This window comes from Limanda limanda, chromosome 2, assembly GCF_963576545.1.
Source record: "Limanda limanda chromosome 2, fLimLim1.1, whole genome shotgun sequence".
Taxonomy (NCBI): Eukaryota; Metazoa; Chordata; class Actinopteri; order Pleuronectiformes; family Pleuronectidae; genus Limanda; species Limanda limanda.
Window position 1 is genome coordinate 21,317,754 of NC_083637.1, and position 15,241 is coordinate 21,332,994.

Here is a 15,241-nt window from a genome sequence, read left to right on the forward strand (position 1 = left end):
AAATTCCAACAAAAACTATATAAAGCTCATTATTATGTAAGCGCAGTCAGGAGGTACAACACCTAATTAAACCTCTGTTTGTTTTGCTGTTAATCAAGATTTTGTTATTCTCTGGTCGCATTAAAATCATCAACTTCACTCAGGAGCAAAAATCTGTCTTTAATCTTTAAAAAAATAATGTGAAATTTATCGCGATAATGATCAATCCACAGATTTTTTTGCTGTAATAAACACATTCTATTATTGAATAATACAATCAATGACTCTTTTCTCATTCAAATCTCAAGTTTTGTTGTAATGAATCACCAAAGGTTATTTCTTAAATGACCTAAACTTGTGATTGTTGATTAATTTCTTGGATTAAAGTAACAATCTAGTTCTTATTCCGACACTGAGATTCTCTTAAGAAAGTACCATCAATGAAAACAATTTATATTCATGCAAAATGTCAGTGGAAGCAAACAACATAAATCACGACCTGTGTTTATGCTCTGACTTTAGAGTACACTTTCCTGAGAGGATTGCTGTTTCAATATCTTCAGGGTCACAATAATCTTGATTGATTTTCTAAACCAGGGATAGAAAAAGGCATAAATGAGTGGATTCAAACAGGAATTAAAATACAGGAGCCAGGACACGATGGGCCAAGCTAACGCACTGTTTGAGGTGTCGTCTCCCGCAAGAGACGGGTAATAGTACGGACAGAAGGTCATCAAAAACACCAGTATGACCACACCCAGAGTCCTGGCTGCTTTCCTCTCTGACCTCTTGGCCGTGACCGTCACTGAACCGCCTGCAACAGCTGTAATATGAGACCGCAAGGCACGCGCCTGAGACACCGCCACAACAAACACTCTCATGTACAGTAGGACGATGCTCGAGCACGGGCCGATGAAAGTGAACACCAGGTCGACCGCACCGGAGACATAGTTGATCACCACCACACACTCCCCGTAGCAGGAGCTGTGTCTGTCCGGCTGCCTGAGGTGGTCCTTCAGGATCAGCCCGCTGTAGAGGAGCGAGCAGGCCCAGCACAGACACACACACGCCTCCATCCTGCTGCGGGTGATTTTGTTGTTGTAGTGCAGCGGGTGACAAATGGCCACGTAACGGTCGATGGAGATGAGCACCATGTTCCCCACCGAGGCCGAGGTGAGAGTGAAGCCGATGATGTAGGACAGGGCGCACATGACCTCGCCCAGCAGCCAGCAGCTTTCTATGAATCTCACCATCTCCACCGGCATCACCAGCAGGCCCACCAGGAGGTCTGAGATGGCCAGGGAGAGCAGGAGCAGGTTGGTGGGGGTGTGGAGCTGGCGGAAGTGAGAGATGGAGATGACCACCAGCAGGTTGAGGGTTATCGTGAGCACGGTGATGGAGGAGAGCAGCGAGTAGAGGAGGAGGGCCTCCGTGCGAGGACGAGGATATCCCCTGCAGGAGGAGTTGAGGAGCTGAGGGTAGCAGAGCTCTGCAGCCTCCTGACCATCCATCATCCAGCGCTGAGGAGAGGTGGTGACCTGAAGCTGCTGGGCTCGAGCAGCTTCTCTCATCGCACCATTGTGCAGCTCATTTATCTGTGACAACACTCTGTGCTCCTCCTCTTCATCACTCTTCGCTACACTCTTCTTTTCGGCCTGAGCTCACTCAAGTCTCAACTTTCCCTCAAACCTCCTCCTTATTTCTCCTCCCTCCACTGTCAGCTTATTTGTTTCTTACGTTCCTCCTCATCTCTCCTCTTCTTCCTCACCTCTTGTTTTTTTCCACCCTCCCTCCTTCCTTTACCTGCTCCCCTCTGACCACCCTGTCTCTTGATGCAACCTGGAGTGTTTTTCTTATAACTGATGGAAAAACTTTCTTTGTTTTAAGATAAGAGTTTTCATTTTAAACAGTTTTCAACAGTAGGATTTTAAAATCAGATCCACTGTTCTTTGTAAACAATTTGATGAATCGTTGACGCTCTTTCCCAGCTCGAGAAATCTGTGGATTTGCGTCTGATATTATTTGTTTGAATAAATGCACAGATTTTAGGATGAATCACTAGATATTTTCTGGTTCCAGACTTTAAAATACAATTAGCTGCTTTTTTTGTATTTTAAATGAATGTACCTCAAACATTTGGATTCTGCTGGTCACACAAAACTACCAATTTGATTATCTCAACTTTTGCTCTTAGAAATGGTTATTTTTCATAATTTTCAGCCATTTTTTAAATCAAACATTTAATTATTTAATTTAGGTAGCAGTAGCAGTTTCATTCCAGACTTCACAAGTAAGTGCTTGTCCCCTGCAGCTAAATTCAAATACTACAACAATGTTGAAAAAGGCCCTATCTCACAATGAAACGATATCGCAGTGATTTAGATCCACAACAACATTTTATCGGTTTAATTTCCAGGGTAATCCATTAAGTAGGTTTTGCGTAAACCTGCTAATTAAAAGACAGAGAGACACGCAAAAAAATGAACAAACGCACTGATTTAACCAGTCAGCATTCAGGGCTAGTCTGGAAAAGTTGTCTACTTTTGATTGTTTCCCCTGTTCCAACACGAGATGTTTCAACAAGAAAGGCCCAGGTGACTCAACAAAACAGGCAGGAGGAGATTTCATAGCTCAGGAGAAGTCTCAGGACTTCTCCAGTGTACAAGTTTTCTTCTGCACTATATTGATCCACAAATTGCCCCTTTCAGCTGCTGAGCGGTGTGTGAATGGTGTCTGTGATAGAAAAAGTTCAGCATAAAGTAACACTGTATGAATTCATGTGAATTGTTGAATGTGGCTTGAACTGCATAGTGCTTTGAGTGGTCTACACCACCAGATAAGTGTGGTATAAATTCAGTCCAGTTACCATCTAATTAGTAACCAGGATGTTTATCTATCTCGAAACAGTTTGGTTTCAGATGTGAGCTTCAGCTTTGGCGGCTGTTATTGAGTCTGAGACATGTAGAGAATTCACCTAATGAACAGGCGACCTGTATATGTTTCTGCTTATGTGGGTCACATCAGCCTGTAAATGAGTATTTTGGCATCAACTTTGTGTTTGTGTCTTTTCAGCAGAGATGAGGTGATTTAATTGAGTTGGGATATTTAAATATGTGCGCAGAAGCGGACTGCGCAGGAGGTAGATAAAAATTAAATTAATTTAAAAATAAATAAATAAATGAAAATAAATGAAAAATAAATTCTCAGCACTTTCTAATTTTCTGCAAATTTTGGTAAGAATTTGAGCATGTTAAAGCCCTCAAAAAAGCCAATTCATTTGCCTGAAAAATAATAATAATAATCCTTACAATTTCAATAGGTTCTCTTTGTCTGTCAGTGCCTGTCAGTGCTCGGGCCCTAATGATAACTTTATTTGTATAGCACCTTTCAAAACAGTTGTTACAAAGTGCCTCACAAAAAGTACAAATAGAAACAAGAAAACAAAACAAGGCAACAAGCAGAATTATCAGTAGCATTAAAATCATATAGATGATATAATACAAAATCTAATACAGGAGGACAAAAAAACAACATCATTTGAAATTGATGGCAAAAGAAATGGATAAAAGAAACATAAGTAATAGATAAAAAAGTACATTGTTATTTTCGGAGCTGGCTGTGCTCATGGCTCACATCTGCAAAGGAGATAGTTGCATCATGTGTTGATGTTAAATTGTGTTTTTTCACAGCTTTGATTGGAATTCACTTGTGGTTTAATGTGCAATCGTCCATTATCACAAGGTGTGAACATGCCCCTGTGGTAAAGAACACAGCCATCAGCCTCAATGTTTGTTTTTCTTTGTTGAAACTAATTTATCCTCTGAGGTACCGATGAGTGGGACGACTCTGTGAGGTTGCCTGTTCAAAACAACGTCTACCCAGATATTAATGTGGCTACTAGTTTGGCCGATTACTTTAACTTAAACTAGTTTAACACATTTGATACAATTTGGTGCGGATCCAACAAAAATCCATACGTTACAGATTTAAATGTCTCATAAGGGGACTGATGGGCCTTGGTGAAGATACAGAAGATAGCCGTTTTAGTTTGAAATGAATTAGTTTGTCGTTATTATAATTCATAATAAATTGGCGAATCATATTAATATCCTTATTTTAAGTGTTGCAAAGATAACTTACTATTAGTTTCACATTGGCCCATTATACACTACGGTAAAACGCTGGATCACTGTTATTAGGGAAAACCAACTGATTCAGTAAAACATCTCACCAGGATGAACTGAAAGCTGTCATTTGAATAATCAGACACTAGATGGCCCTGTTGGTAAAGCAGTTGACACTGATCTAATTAGCTTTGACGACTTCTGGAAATTTGCTCCTCTATTTAAAAAGACACCAAGTTTTTAAGGCACTTCTGCTCCAACATGTCAACCACTTTGATTAGTTTAAAGTTTGGATATTTTTGTGTTATTTTATTTTTCAATTATATTTCTGCCAAAGATTCATACTATAAAATTCAAAGTGTGTGGTTAAAATAACTGATCATATTTAGATGACAGTTTAGAAACATTACCAGTATGATGTGTCACCTCACATAAAAGCATGTGAAGGTCCGTCAAGCATTAGTGTCTCCATGACTCCATTTCAGGCATTCAGCTCATTCATATACTGTGTTCGGCCACTGCTACAGTTTCACTTATCTAAGCTTTAAATTGGGAAAGCAATGAGCCTTGGTGTCCTTGTACAGGAGTGAGGAAGACGAAGAGGAGTGAATGCTGAGAGGGACACGGAGGAAGAGAGACAGATGGGATATTTAAAGAGAGGAGACATTTTTTTGTGGGAAGAGGGCGATGTTGTTTAGAAGATTTCCGTCCAGTAGGGAAGGCATAGATGATGAGTGCTGTGGCTGAGAGAAGAAGATTGAAGGGTGGATGACGGAGGAGAAATGTAAACAGGGAAGGAGCCACAGGGGAAGGGACTCTATATCTTACTCTTGATGCAAAGGGCAGATCCTGCTCCAGTGTCTTATATTTCCAGAATTACAGGTTAGAGACTCCTGAAATTTAAATATTTGTACCTTACTTCACTGAAAGTCTAATTCACTGACATGTACAGACGTGGTCTAATATTGAGGGTCTAAGTTTTATCTATACTGTTTGGTTTTCTCAACTTTTTTTCTGCTGAGCAGTGTAGATGTTCCTCATGAGCACTGGACATTTGATAACATAAATGCTGCAGTCAACCAATCAATGCATCTCCTCTCACGGAAGATTATTTGTATGAAAATTAATATCATCTAATAGGTCCTGTATGGAGGTGGAGGCCCCAGGGTAACTGTTGAGCAAAAATAAACATGAACAAAACTTCACCATAACCAAAATAACTAACACCATCCTGAAGTAAAATATTTTTTAAAAGAAATAAATTTGAGTTCAAGAGGAGGTCTTTTCATATTTGTATCCTGTGTATGAAAAAAAGTCTTTCACAATGTATTGACCAAACACTGGAGACACAAGGAAGCACTGTGTCTTTATTATTTTATGGTGAACAACAACATCTGATCTTCTTTATCATTTCACCACATCGTCACTTCTCTGCCTCAAATAAAACTACACAAACGCTTTTAATACACAGTTTGCTCGAGGTCTTCCCGTTGTGCACGAGAGTGCGATACAAGCAATTTAATTCACTTCATTAAATTCACTCTTTAAATTAAGCAAAACTATAAGCTTTCTGACACTATACAATTTTAAATTATATCAAAATAATACATTCATTTAATATGATCAGATTGAATTAGGAGTTATTAGAGTTGTGTGTTTTAAAGATATAACCTTTTCTTTATTTTTCTTTTATTATGAACTCACCTTCAAATGTGAAAAATTACTTTGCCAGACTTTAAAGCTAAATACATGTGGAGCCGATGGGGAACTGGACAAACAGAAACTTTTTCATCAGTCCTTCCTCAGATAAATTAAATTACCCGTAATGAAAGATGTTTTCAATCAGTTTCAGATTCTAACTTGATTTGTATAGATAGTCCCCGGACTGATGTTTTTCTAAGTGAAAATGTGAAATATTTTCAGACAGAATGATCAGGAAAAGTTTTATAAACACAGGGTCACACACAAGTAAACACTTGCATGCCCACAAATAGTAACATGCCTGGTTTCATCTAGTGTTTTTTTTGTTCCACACACTACGGCCTAATTGATTCTCATTTTAATTATGTTGACCCAGACTCTCTAGTCTCTAGTCTTCACTGACAACAAAACGAGTGCAGGCCAGCAGTCTGCCACTCACACTGTGAGGATGACTCGTCCGTCTCCACACAGAGGAACGAGGCGAGGATCTACTTTGATGTCCCCCCCACACCCCCACCCCCCAAAGGAAAGGTCAAAATAATAAATGTAGGCCCAATTGATGGGTTGGCAGGGGGGCGCGGGGGTTTCTGTGCTGATTTTTGGACGAGTGCTCCCCTAAAGGCATAATGAATTCATATAGTCAGTCACGGCCAAAGAGGGAAACAGCGTGACTCCTCTTTCCATGAAAAGGTTGATCTGAATCTGCAGACGAGCCTGGCTCCGTCTTCCCACTCATTCTCCGACACATCCTTTCTCTCTGGAACACAGGCTTGTCTCACACTCACATACACATGAATACGTGCTCAGAAACGTCTCTTACTTCATCGTGCATTTAAAACCCCCTCGATGAGCTGCTCCACCTCACTCTTCCGTACAGCTCATCCATTCCTCATTCAGGGCTGAATAACCCAGAAATACGCCGATGCTTTAACGCATCTTAGAAAAATCCTCAGGTCATCGAGGTCATGTGATAGCTGTTATTGCTGACCTTTGACCTCTTTCCATAATTACAAACTCTTGTTTTGAAACCTCAGAACTTTATTTTAACCTCTCTGGGAAATTGTGACTTAAAGGTAAATGTCTAGATAATTTTGTTTGTGCCTGAAGGTATCACTTTCTCAAAAAATCACATGAGTTTAGGTGCAAATATTTTAGTTAACCAAAGCATCGGGCGTCTTTTACTTGAGCAAAAGAAACAATAACTGAAAGTAAAAGTATAATACTACTTTCGGGAAAAAAAGAGGTATTAGCGGGAAAATGTTAAAAGTATTTAAAAAATACAGTCACTCTCACTATGCTAAATGGCCCTGTGCAGAATTATATTAGTGGATTGTTATTATGTACTCTAAACATTAATATTTTAGCTGAATGTAAATGTTATTTTAAATATTTACTATACTGACTCACTGGCGGTTTAATGTATAAGTAGATCATATATTTTATGTAAATTTTAATAATTAATGAGATTGATTTCATATTATAAACAATATTAGACATTAATAAATATGAGGGCAAAACTTCACTTTAAATCTTACATTTAACAAACATAAAATTCAATGTAGTTGGAAGAAGAACCTTCCTTTCTGCACACAGCTACACGATAGCAATTTTTAAATGTATCTAGTGGTATGGGAAACTTAGTAATAATAGGGTAGCAAGTACACTGAAATAAAACAGAAAGCATTGGCGTAAAGAGTAAAGTAAACTCAAGTTAAAGTACTTCAAAGCTGAGTTAAGTTGCTTTCCAGCACTTTGCAGGTGAGCAGACTCAAAAACAAACGTGATGCAGTGGATTTAAAAAAAAATCTAACTTTGTCAAATTTGAACCGTCCAGATATTTGCTTTGAATAAAAGCTGGAACTCAGTTTGGACGTTACTTAAACATAAAATAAGGAAAGGTGGGCTCTTATATCCACAAATAATTCAAAACACAAGATTTGTGTTGACATTTTCAAATTTGCAGTATAAAATATTTCCAACCACCATTACTCTTCCATACAGTTTTAGCATGGCCTAACCCTTGTCTTGCATTTCTTTGAATATATGCCCCATGTGTTTCTATACTCCAGAATAAATTCACAACACTTGAATACTTTGCAGCGGATAAACAAATTGTTATATAACTTATCCTAGTTATTTTACTGGTGAGTGTGTGTTTCCATTTAAAGACACACACCGCGCCGTCCAGCCTCACTGCTGATGACAAACTCTCAGACAAACGCCCGCGTGATCGGGTCCCACTGACCAAACGCACTTTCCTGCGGGGCCACGCGGGGCCACGCGGGCCCACGCGGGCCTGGGGCCGAAGCCGCAGGACGGAGCCGCTCCGGGCGCGATCACATGCGCGGTCCTGCAGCGAATCTCGCATCACCACGGCAACCGGCGTTCACAGGCACAGCGCGTCCCCGCGGCAGCAGCATCCGTGCGCTGCGATCCCGTCATCCACAGGCGAGAGGAAGCAGAGAAGAAGCAGAGAGGAAGCACAGAGGAAGCACAGAGGAAGCACAGAGCAAAGCCACAGTAAGTTCCTCTCCTCTGGTTTTACCCTCGAATGTTTTCTTGGTGATTTGTGCTGCAGACGTGACGAGCGCGGACAGCTGCGCAGCGTTGGGCCGTGTGAGATGTTTCTGTGCAGGATGTCATGAAGAGAGCTCATGCAGCCACTCGTTATTCTGTCATCTACTTTAGAGAATACATGCATCTCACATTTACATCCGTGGCTGTACATTAACTGAGAGGTTATTCACCGATTTCACATTTTTAATGTCGAGCTGTAAGTTGCTGTGATTGATTCCACAAGTATCAAAAAAACAAACCCCCCTGTGTGGACTGCATGGTCTAAAATGTTTTTTTTTACTTTATTCAGAAGCACAATGATGTGGTTTTACCCTTTTTCATGAAAGACTGCTGCAGCTGTGTGTGTGTGTGTTTGTGTGTGTGTGTGTGTGTGTGTGTGTGTGTGTGTGTGTGTGTGTTTGTGTGTCTGCTCACACAGCCTGTGTGTGTGTTGTCGCAGCAGTCCTCAATGCAGCAAGTTCAGATATGCATGAGCAGTGAAGCATGAGGAACTTGAGAAGTGCAGAATGCAAACAGCTCTTACAGCCGTTCATGTATTTCTCTTCAGTAAGCTGTGCCTGGGTAGGAATACATGTGAAGGTATCAAGGTGGATCAAACTCATCAAATCATGCGTCATTGTATCATCAGTATTTTACAGTGGATGTAATGTGATGCAAAATCAGTGGCTGAGCACTTGGAAGGATGTCATCATGGTGCAGCTCTTTCCGCTGCCGGACCTGTTTCCTGTCTGAGTGTTTGACAGCAGCAGCGCTCGCCTCGCTTGTTCATCCCAGATTCAGGATGATTCATCGTACCCACACCACAAATGTGTGTGTGTGTGGGGGGGGGGGGAGAATGGTGGTCAGCACAGATGACCACTTCAAACGCCCACTGGCCAAGGACAGTGTTGCCTTGAGTAATATACTTTGGATTCAACTGACACGAGCTGCTCTCGAACTTGTGACAAATAAATAAAGATACAGGTTGTAGCAAACTAATCTTGTATAATAGATTAATAATGTTTTACAACATAGAGGTGATTCTTCCTGAATGATTAGATCAATAAAAAGGCCATTCAAACGTAAACAGAGCCTATCACACTCAGACATATACAGTAGTTATGTACTGTATCTGTCCGGTGGCCTGTGATAATGATCCCGTATCTCCTTTATCAGAAGCACATCTCCTGTGCACCGGGGATTTCTCCTGCTGCATAAAGACTGTAACTCTTTGCCTGCTGGTGTGTGTGTCATCATTGTGAGTCATTGGCGTCAGTGGGCCCGTGGGGTCCTTGGCTGGGGGAAGGTGTTGTGTTCCACTGTGTGAATGAGATAAGTGGCTCCTCACCTCTTCCCTCCACTTTTAGATGATCATTCGATGGAGGAGAGAAAATAGAATAGAGTCAGAGCAGAGAAGCGTTCGGAGCAGACATGGTGGAGTGCGTCAAAACATTAAAGACATTGGTGAAAGAGTTTGGGGCTTAGTATCACTATTGATTATACACATATAATACATAAACATGGAGACAACAGGCTTCACTATGGCTCCAAATTAAAAGTTTTTATTATTTTAAGTTGCATAATTGGAATTCTGCTCATCAGAAACGCATTGAATTATATACAAGACAGTTATTAAAGCAATAGCTAAAAATTTGCTTGTTTGCTAAATTATAGTTTGAGGTCTTAATGATCAATATAGCGGTTAGCTTAGTTTAGCATGAAAACTGAAAATTAGGGGAAATAGCCTGGGTCTGCTAGCCTGTACCAAAAAAAACTCTCACTTCCAAAGCTCACTTATTAACAATGATATATATTATTTGTTTAATCCATATGAAATCATATGAAAAATGCCTGCACACAACTTCCTGCTATTCCATGTAACATTTCTCCTAGGATGGCTCAGAACAAAATTGTGTTTTCAGAAATCTTTCCGCCTTTTCGATTCTCCTCTTTCCTCCATGTCCTTGCAGTATCTTCAGCTCTACACACACTGCTGTCACATTTCATTAAACAGAGTCTGAGTCAGTCTGACCCAATCAGTCTGTTCCATCCCTGCTCTCTGTTTCCAGGCAGCCATGGTGAAGCTGGGCAGCAATCTGTCTGAGAAGCTGGAGAAGCAGCCGTCTGCGGACGACGGCTTTGATAACATTCCCCTCATCACGCCCCTGGAGGTCAAACAGCTACAGAAGCCGTTCGCGGACAAGGTAAATACAGCCTGTCGGTTGGTGTTGTTAAATGTGCCTGCCCATCATGTTTTCCTCTGAAATACCATACATTACATTACAGAAATGACTAACATAATAAAATAGCTGTGGGTGTACTCACCTTTTCCTTATGTAATGTAAAAACGGGGGCATCAGCCCACACAGTGTGAGCTCCTCTGTGAATGCATATTGTATGAAGAAAGCAAATAATAAACACTTTGTATTTATGCTTTTAAAGGGTTGACTTAATCTCTGTCCTTTTACAAATGATGCACATGAACTTCTCCACATGCAGAACAGTGATTTCAGTGGGTCCGACCTCACTTCGATCTGTGGTGAACGCTTTGTGACTGTAATGATGAATGAATAACTCCTGATCAGGAGTTCAGAGTTGTTTTTTTTACCATCAGTAATTGACATTACATTTTTTCTTGTCCAGATCATTGTGAAGACGACGACACAGTACCAACTGCAGCAGAAGAAGAAAAACAAGCTGTACCTGCCGAACATCAAGAAACTGAACATTAACTTCTACAGTGAGGTTTCAGAGAAAATTAAGGTAACGAACAACAGGACATCTGCACAAATTCTTATTTAAGGATGATCCTCAAATTGTTATTGTGTGTGCCATGAAAAATTAACTGATCCTATTTTCAAGTATTAACTGTGTATCCAAACTCTGACGCAGTATCTCCTCTGTGCCATAGAGCTCCATTTTCTATGCACATCATGTTAACAAACTTCAATGAGCCATTGCTGCAAGGCACAGTTGACAGGTTCCTCCTTTATCATGGAGTCAATACGACAGACACCATTCCGTCACCTTATATACTCACTGAGGCACCAAATTCATCTGTATCTGAAAATAGTCCCCAGCAAATATATAGTTTTCTTCTGCTTGACTAACATTTTGCAAAATAGAACCATGTCCAGTTGTTTTAAAACAAAAATTATATATTTTTTGAGACTTACATCAATGTAGGGGACCACTGGAGACAGGACTTAGACAAGGAAGGGAAATCAGAAAGTGTCTTTTGGCATTTATTGACAATGACAAATATATATATACATACATATATTGGCAGCCCTATCCTTAAAGCATTGATGGTGCTTTTTACGGAAGTGTTGTTTATGTATCTATATTTTATGTATGTGTGTGGGTTCATTTATCTGTTGTTGTCGTCCAGATCACAGGTCTGATCCTCATCACTCTGGCCTTCTTGACCAGCCTGCTCCTCCTGCTCATGTACAAAGCCATGTGGTACGACCAACTGACCTGCCCAGAGGGTTTTGTCCTGAAGGTATACACACATACACACACACACCAAAACATAATATACGTGGGTTTTAATGCAAAGACAGTTATTCTAAATATCTTTCAGCTACTTTGCTCTCATGTGGTCAGACTTCTTCTTATTACATCAACCAGATCAGCACCCACTGCAGCACCTACTATAAAAGTACTTTAACAGCCCACAATGCAGCTCTTCTGGTGCTTGGTTCTCAGCACGCCCTCACATCAGTCACATACAGGAGGATTCAGGAAGAGCCACACTCATTATCTCCAAATGACACCTTGTCGACATGGCGTACGGAGTCGACGCTGCCACGCATCTCAGCCGAAGAGTCGTTCTCACAGAGGAACATGAGAGACAGGGAGAGACATAGGGAGGGAGGGCAGAGGGAGAAGAGAGAGGGAGCGACACAGCCCGCTTTCTGGTCAGGCAGAGATTGGGACGCCTGCCTGTGAATCGGAGGGGTCTTTAATTAGGACTGAGCGTGACTAAACTGTGATTAAAGGCCTAGCAGTGAGGGGGGAAGCGAGGAAGGGAAGGGGGAGGGAGCGGAGGGGGCCTTCCGGCAGAGGCTTTTGAAGTTTTTAGCCGGTTACAGTGGCTTTCAGCATTTTTTCCTTCCCTGTTAATGTGTTGTTGGAGACATAAAAAGAGAGAGAGAGAGAGAAGTGAGGATGGAGGACGCAGGGTGGCGTTCAGTCACTGCTGTGCCTTTGAGAGGTCCGGCCGCTCGCTGCTGAGGGAAGGTCAGGTAGAGGATCCTCTGAAGGGGGAAACTCTCAGAGTCAGTGGGTTCTTTCCAAAACACAACATCAACAGACTGGACATTGTGTTTGTTTGTCGGAGTTTGTGCTTTGGCGTCATCTGTGCTCAAAGAGGAAGATAAACCAACTTTGTCAAAGGCGATTTTCACGTCCTCCGATCTGATGTGTGGAAACATTTGCCGTGCAGATTATTAAAGAAGAACTTGTTCATCTTAACCTTTGTTCTCATTTGTTTCCCACTGGTTGTGTTCTAATGAGCCGTACGTTTTAAAAATGTGTTTTGTCAGAGCATCTTTCACTTCACTATGACCAAAGTCAGTGTTCCATTAAAGGAACTTCAAAGTGAAACCTTTAAAAACCTGGAACTACAAGTCAGTTGACGTTTCCTTGCACTGCGATGCGTCCACGTGGATTTCAGACGGGTGTGTTATCTTCTGGATCAACTTTTAATTTGAGCGTGAAAGGTCGTTCTTGCCCTAGGAGATTGTTTGACAGAGTAAACTGAAGTCAACAATTAAGTTTTGACGTTGGAAATGAGCTGAGCCCAGGGCAACTGAGCAAACCTAATCTGCTGAGGAGACACAATTCAAAGCTCTTGAAAAACATCAGTAAACCTTGACGTGAGCTCAAGTTGTCTGATCTTTTGATTTGTTTTTCCTCTCTCTTCTATATCACCTCCTGAGTACGGCTGAAAATTATTTTCTGGAACTTTTTCTGTAAAGTGACCCAAGATGAACAAACTCTGTGAGAGTCTTTACATGTTGCGTTATATTTCTACTACGGCCTTGTTAAAGAAAACCAGTCTGCTCTCTTTAGAGCGCGCTATTATATAAAATGTGAACAAGGTAAACAGCACAGACAAAAGCTCTCGCTTAAGGAACTATTTTTAAATGCGCTGACATATTTACCCTGGGACTTTTTAAAGTTCTGACCCTGACATATACACAAGAATACAATATAATCTATGCAGACTGAGTGTCTGTAAGTGTTGATATGCATCTTCAACAAACTGACTATTATCTCCCTGTCTTCTCTAGAGCTTCATAATCTATGTCGGATCTTCTAATGTAATCTCCACGTTTGATAATCATTACCGCTCATAAATTGAAAACAGGAGCAGTTCTGCGCTCTTTGTTGATTCTGTGGTAAACATGTGTTGTTAATCTCAGAACAGTGTGTTCCCTTGACGAAAACAAATGAAGTTATTCTTGTCTTTCTGTCCTAACAGCAGAAGCACTGCTCCCCCACAGCTCTGGAGATGCACTTCCCAGAGCAGCAGCAGCAGCAGCAGGACGAGCCCGGCGTCCACAGCGGCACCGACCGCTGTACCCTGTTCGCCGCTCTCAGCCACCTCAAACAGGTCCGGAGGCCTGGACCTGAGCTGCCATCACCATGGTTACCAGTCATCAGCTCTCTAAAGGAGGCCGAGGTGGCGAAGCAAAGCAGCGAGCTGCTGAAAAGAGGGCTGGAGGGAGAGGAGTGAAGGGTCTGATGGAGATGTAGGTGTTAGAGGAGGACGTGATGAGGATGGGCAGTGCCGTGTGTGTGCGTGTGTGTGTGTGTGTGTGTGTGTGTGTGTGTGTGTGTGTGTGTGTGTGTGTGTGTGTGTGTGTGTGTGTGTGGTGCTCCTACACCTTAAAAGTGTTTGAATATCTGTCAGAATTTTGAATCAACAACGTAAAGCACACATTTACTTAGCTTCATTCCAGATATGTTATGTTGATATTTAATAGCTAATATCTGTTTAAAAGCTAGTAGATGATATATTTAAAAGCTAATACCTGATGTGTGTGTGTGTGCATGTGTGCGTGCTTGCGTGTGTGCGTGTGTGCGTGTGTGTGCGTGAATGCTGTGAGTTGCTGTGGTTAGAGGCAGGCATGTTATTAAAGTGTTGGAGAATGTGGCTGACTTTTGCAGTGTTACTGAGTCATGTGTAAACGCCTCCATCTGCATTCCGTGTATGTGTGCACATACCCACACTGTTAATGCACATTTACATTCATATGCAGTGTGCGAGTGTGTGTGCATACACTAAATGATTTGTGTACTTGTTGGAGAAAGTTGGAAGTGCGAGAAGAGAAGCGAGGCGAGAGCTCCGAGCGAGAAGTGAAGATAACAAGTTTTTAATGAGATCGCTCGGAGTTTCTCCTCATCGCTCCATCTTGTTATCTCACTGTCTGTTCATTTAGTCTTGGAGGGGCGTGTGTATGAGATCAGCAGGGAATGTGCTCACACCTCAGCCATTAAAACAAGGAGCCATAACCGTCGATTTGAATATTTGCTGAAATGATTTGATCCTACATCTTATCAGCCCACGACTGCAAATTACAGTCCTGTGAAATGAAAGTCAAGTGAAAGTATTGCTCTTACATACCAAGCGACTCGAGTTACACAACCACAAGCGGTTTGTGTGCTTTAGAGCAGACTCACATAGTGACTCTGGAAAGTATCCACTAGTAAATCTAATCAATTTTTAATTAAGTCTACTAAATGATAAAGTGTGCAGTAATTAAAGAGGCCTGCATATACTTTCCAAAAGCCACTGTACAAGTCTCCATTTGAAGCTTCTTTTACATAATGTGTGTGCTGCCTACTGTAATTATGGATAAAACTTGAGA

The 15,241-nt window shown here is 41.3% G+C and overlaps 2 protein-coding genes across 2 annotated transcripts; one reads left to right on the forward strand and one right to left on the reverse strand.

Annotated features, from left to right (window-relative positions):
• Nucleotides 1–497: 497 nt before the first annotated feature.
• Nucleotides 498–1,493, reverse strand: LOC133026289 (trace amine-associated receptor 13c-like). The gene has a single exon (XM_061093167.1). It carries the CDS (start codon nt 1,491–1,493, stop codon nt 498–500), a length of 996 nt encoding a protein of 331 aa, XP_060949150.1.
• Nucleotides 1,494–10,435: 8,942 nt separating this feature from the next.
• Nucleotides 10,436–14,106, forward strand: caly (calcyon neuron-specific vesicular protein). The gene is made up of 4 exons (XM_061067494.1): nt 10,436–10,564; nt 11,004–11,123; nt 11,752–11,865; nt 13,852–14,106. The coding sequence occupies exons 1-4, from the start codon at nt 10,436–10,438 to the stop codon at nt 14,104–14,106; spliced, it is 618 nt and encodes a 205-aa protein (XP_060923477.1).
• The last annotated feature ends 1,135 nt before the right edge of the window (nt 14,107–15,241 follow it).

Excerpts from the sequence above, each read along its gene's own strand:
- LOC133026289 (XM_061093167.1), bottom strand. The coding sequence starts at position 1,493 with ATGATGGATGGTCAGGAGGCTGCAGAGCTCTGCTACCCTCAGCTCCTC.
- caly (XM_061067494.1), top strand. The coding sequence starts at position 10,436 with ATGGTGAAGCTGGGCAGCAATCTGTCTGAGAAGCTGGAGAAGCAGCCG. Across the intron at positions 11,124-11,751 it reads AGGTTTCAGAGAAAATTAAG|ATCACAGGTCTGATCCTCAT; the intron begins GTAACGAACAAC and ends GTTGTCGTCCAG. Across the intron at positions 11,866-13,851 it reads CAGAGGGTTTTGTCCTGAAG|CAGAAGCACTGCTCCCCCAC; the intron begins GTATACACACAT and ends CTGTCCTAACAG.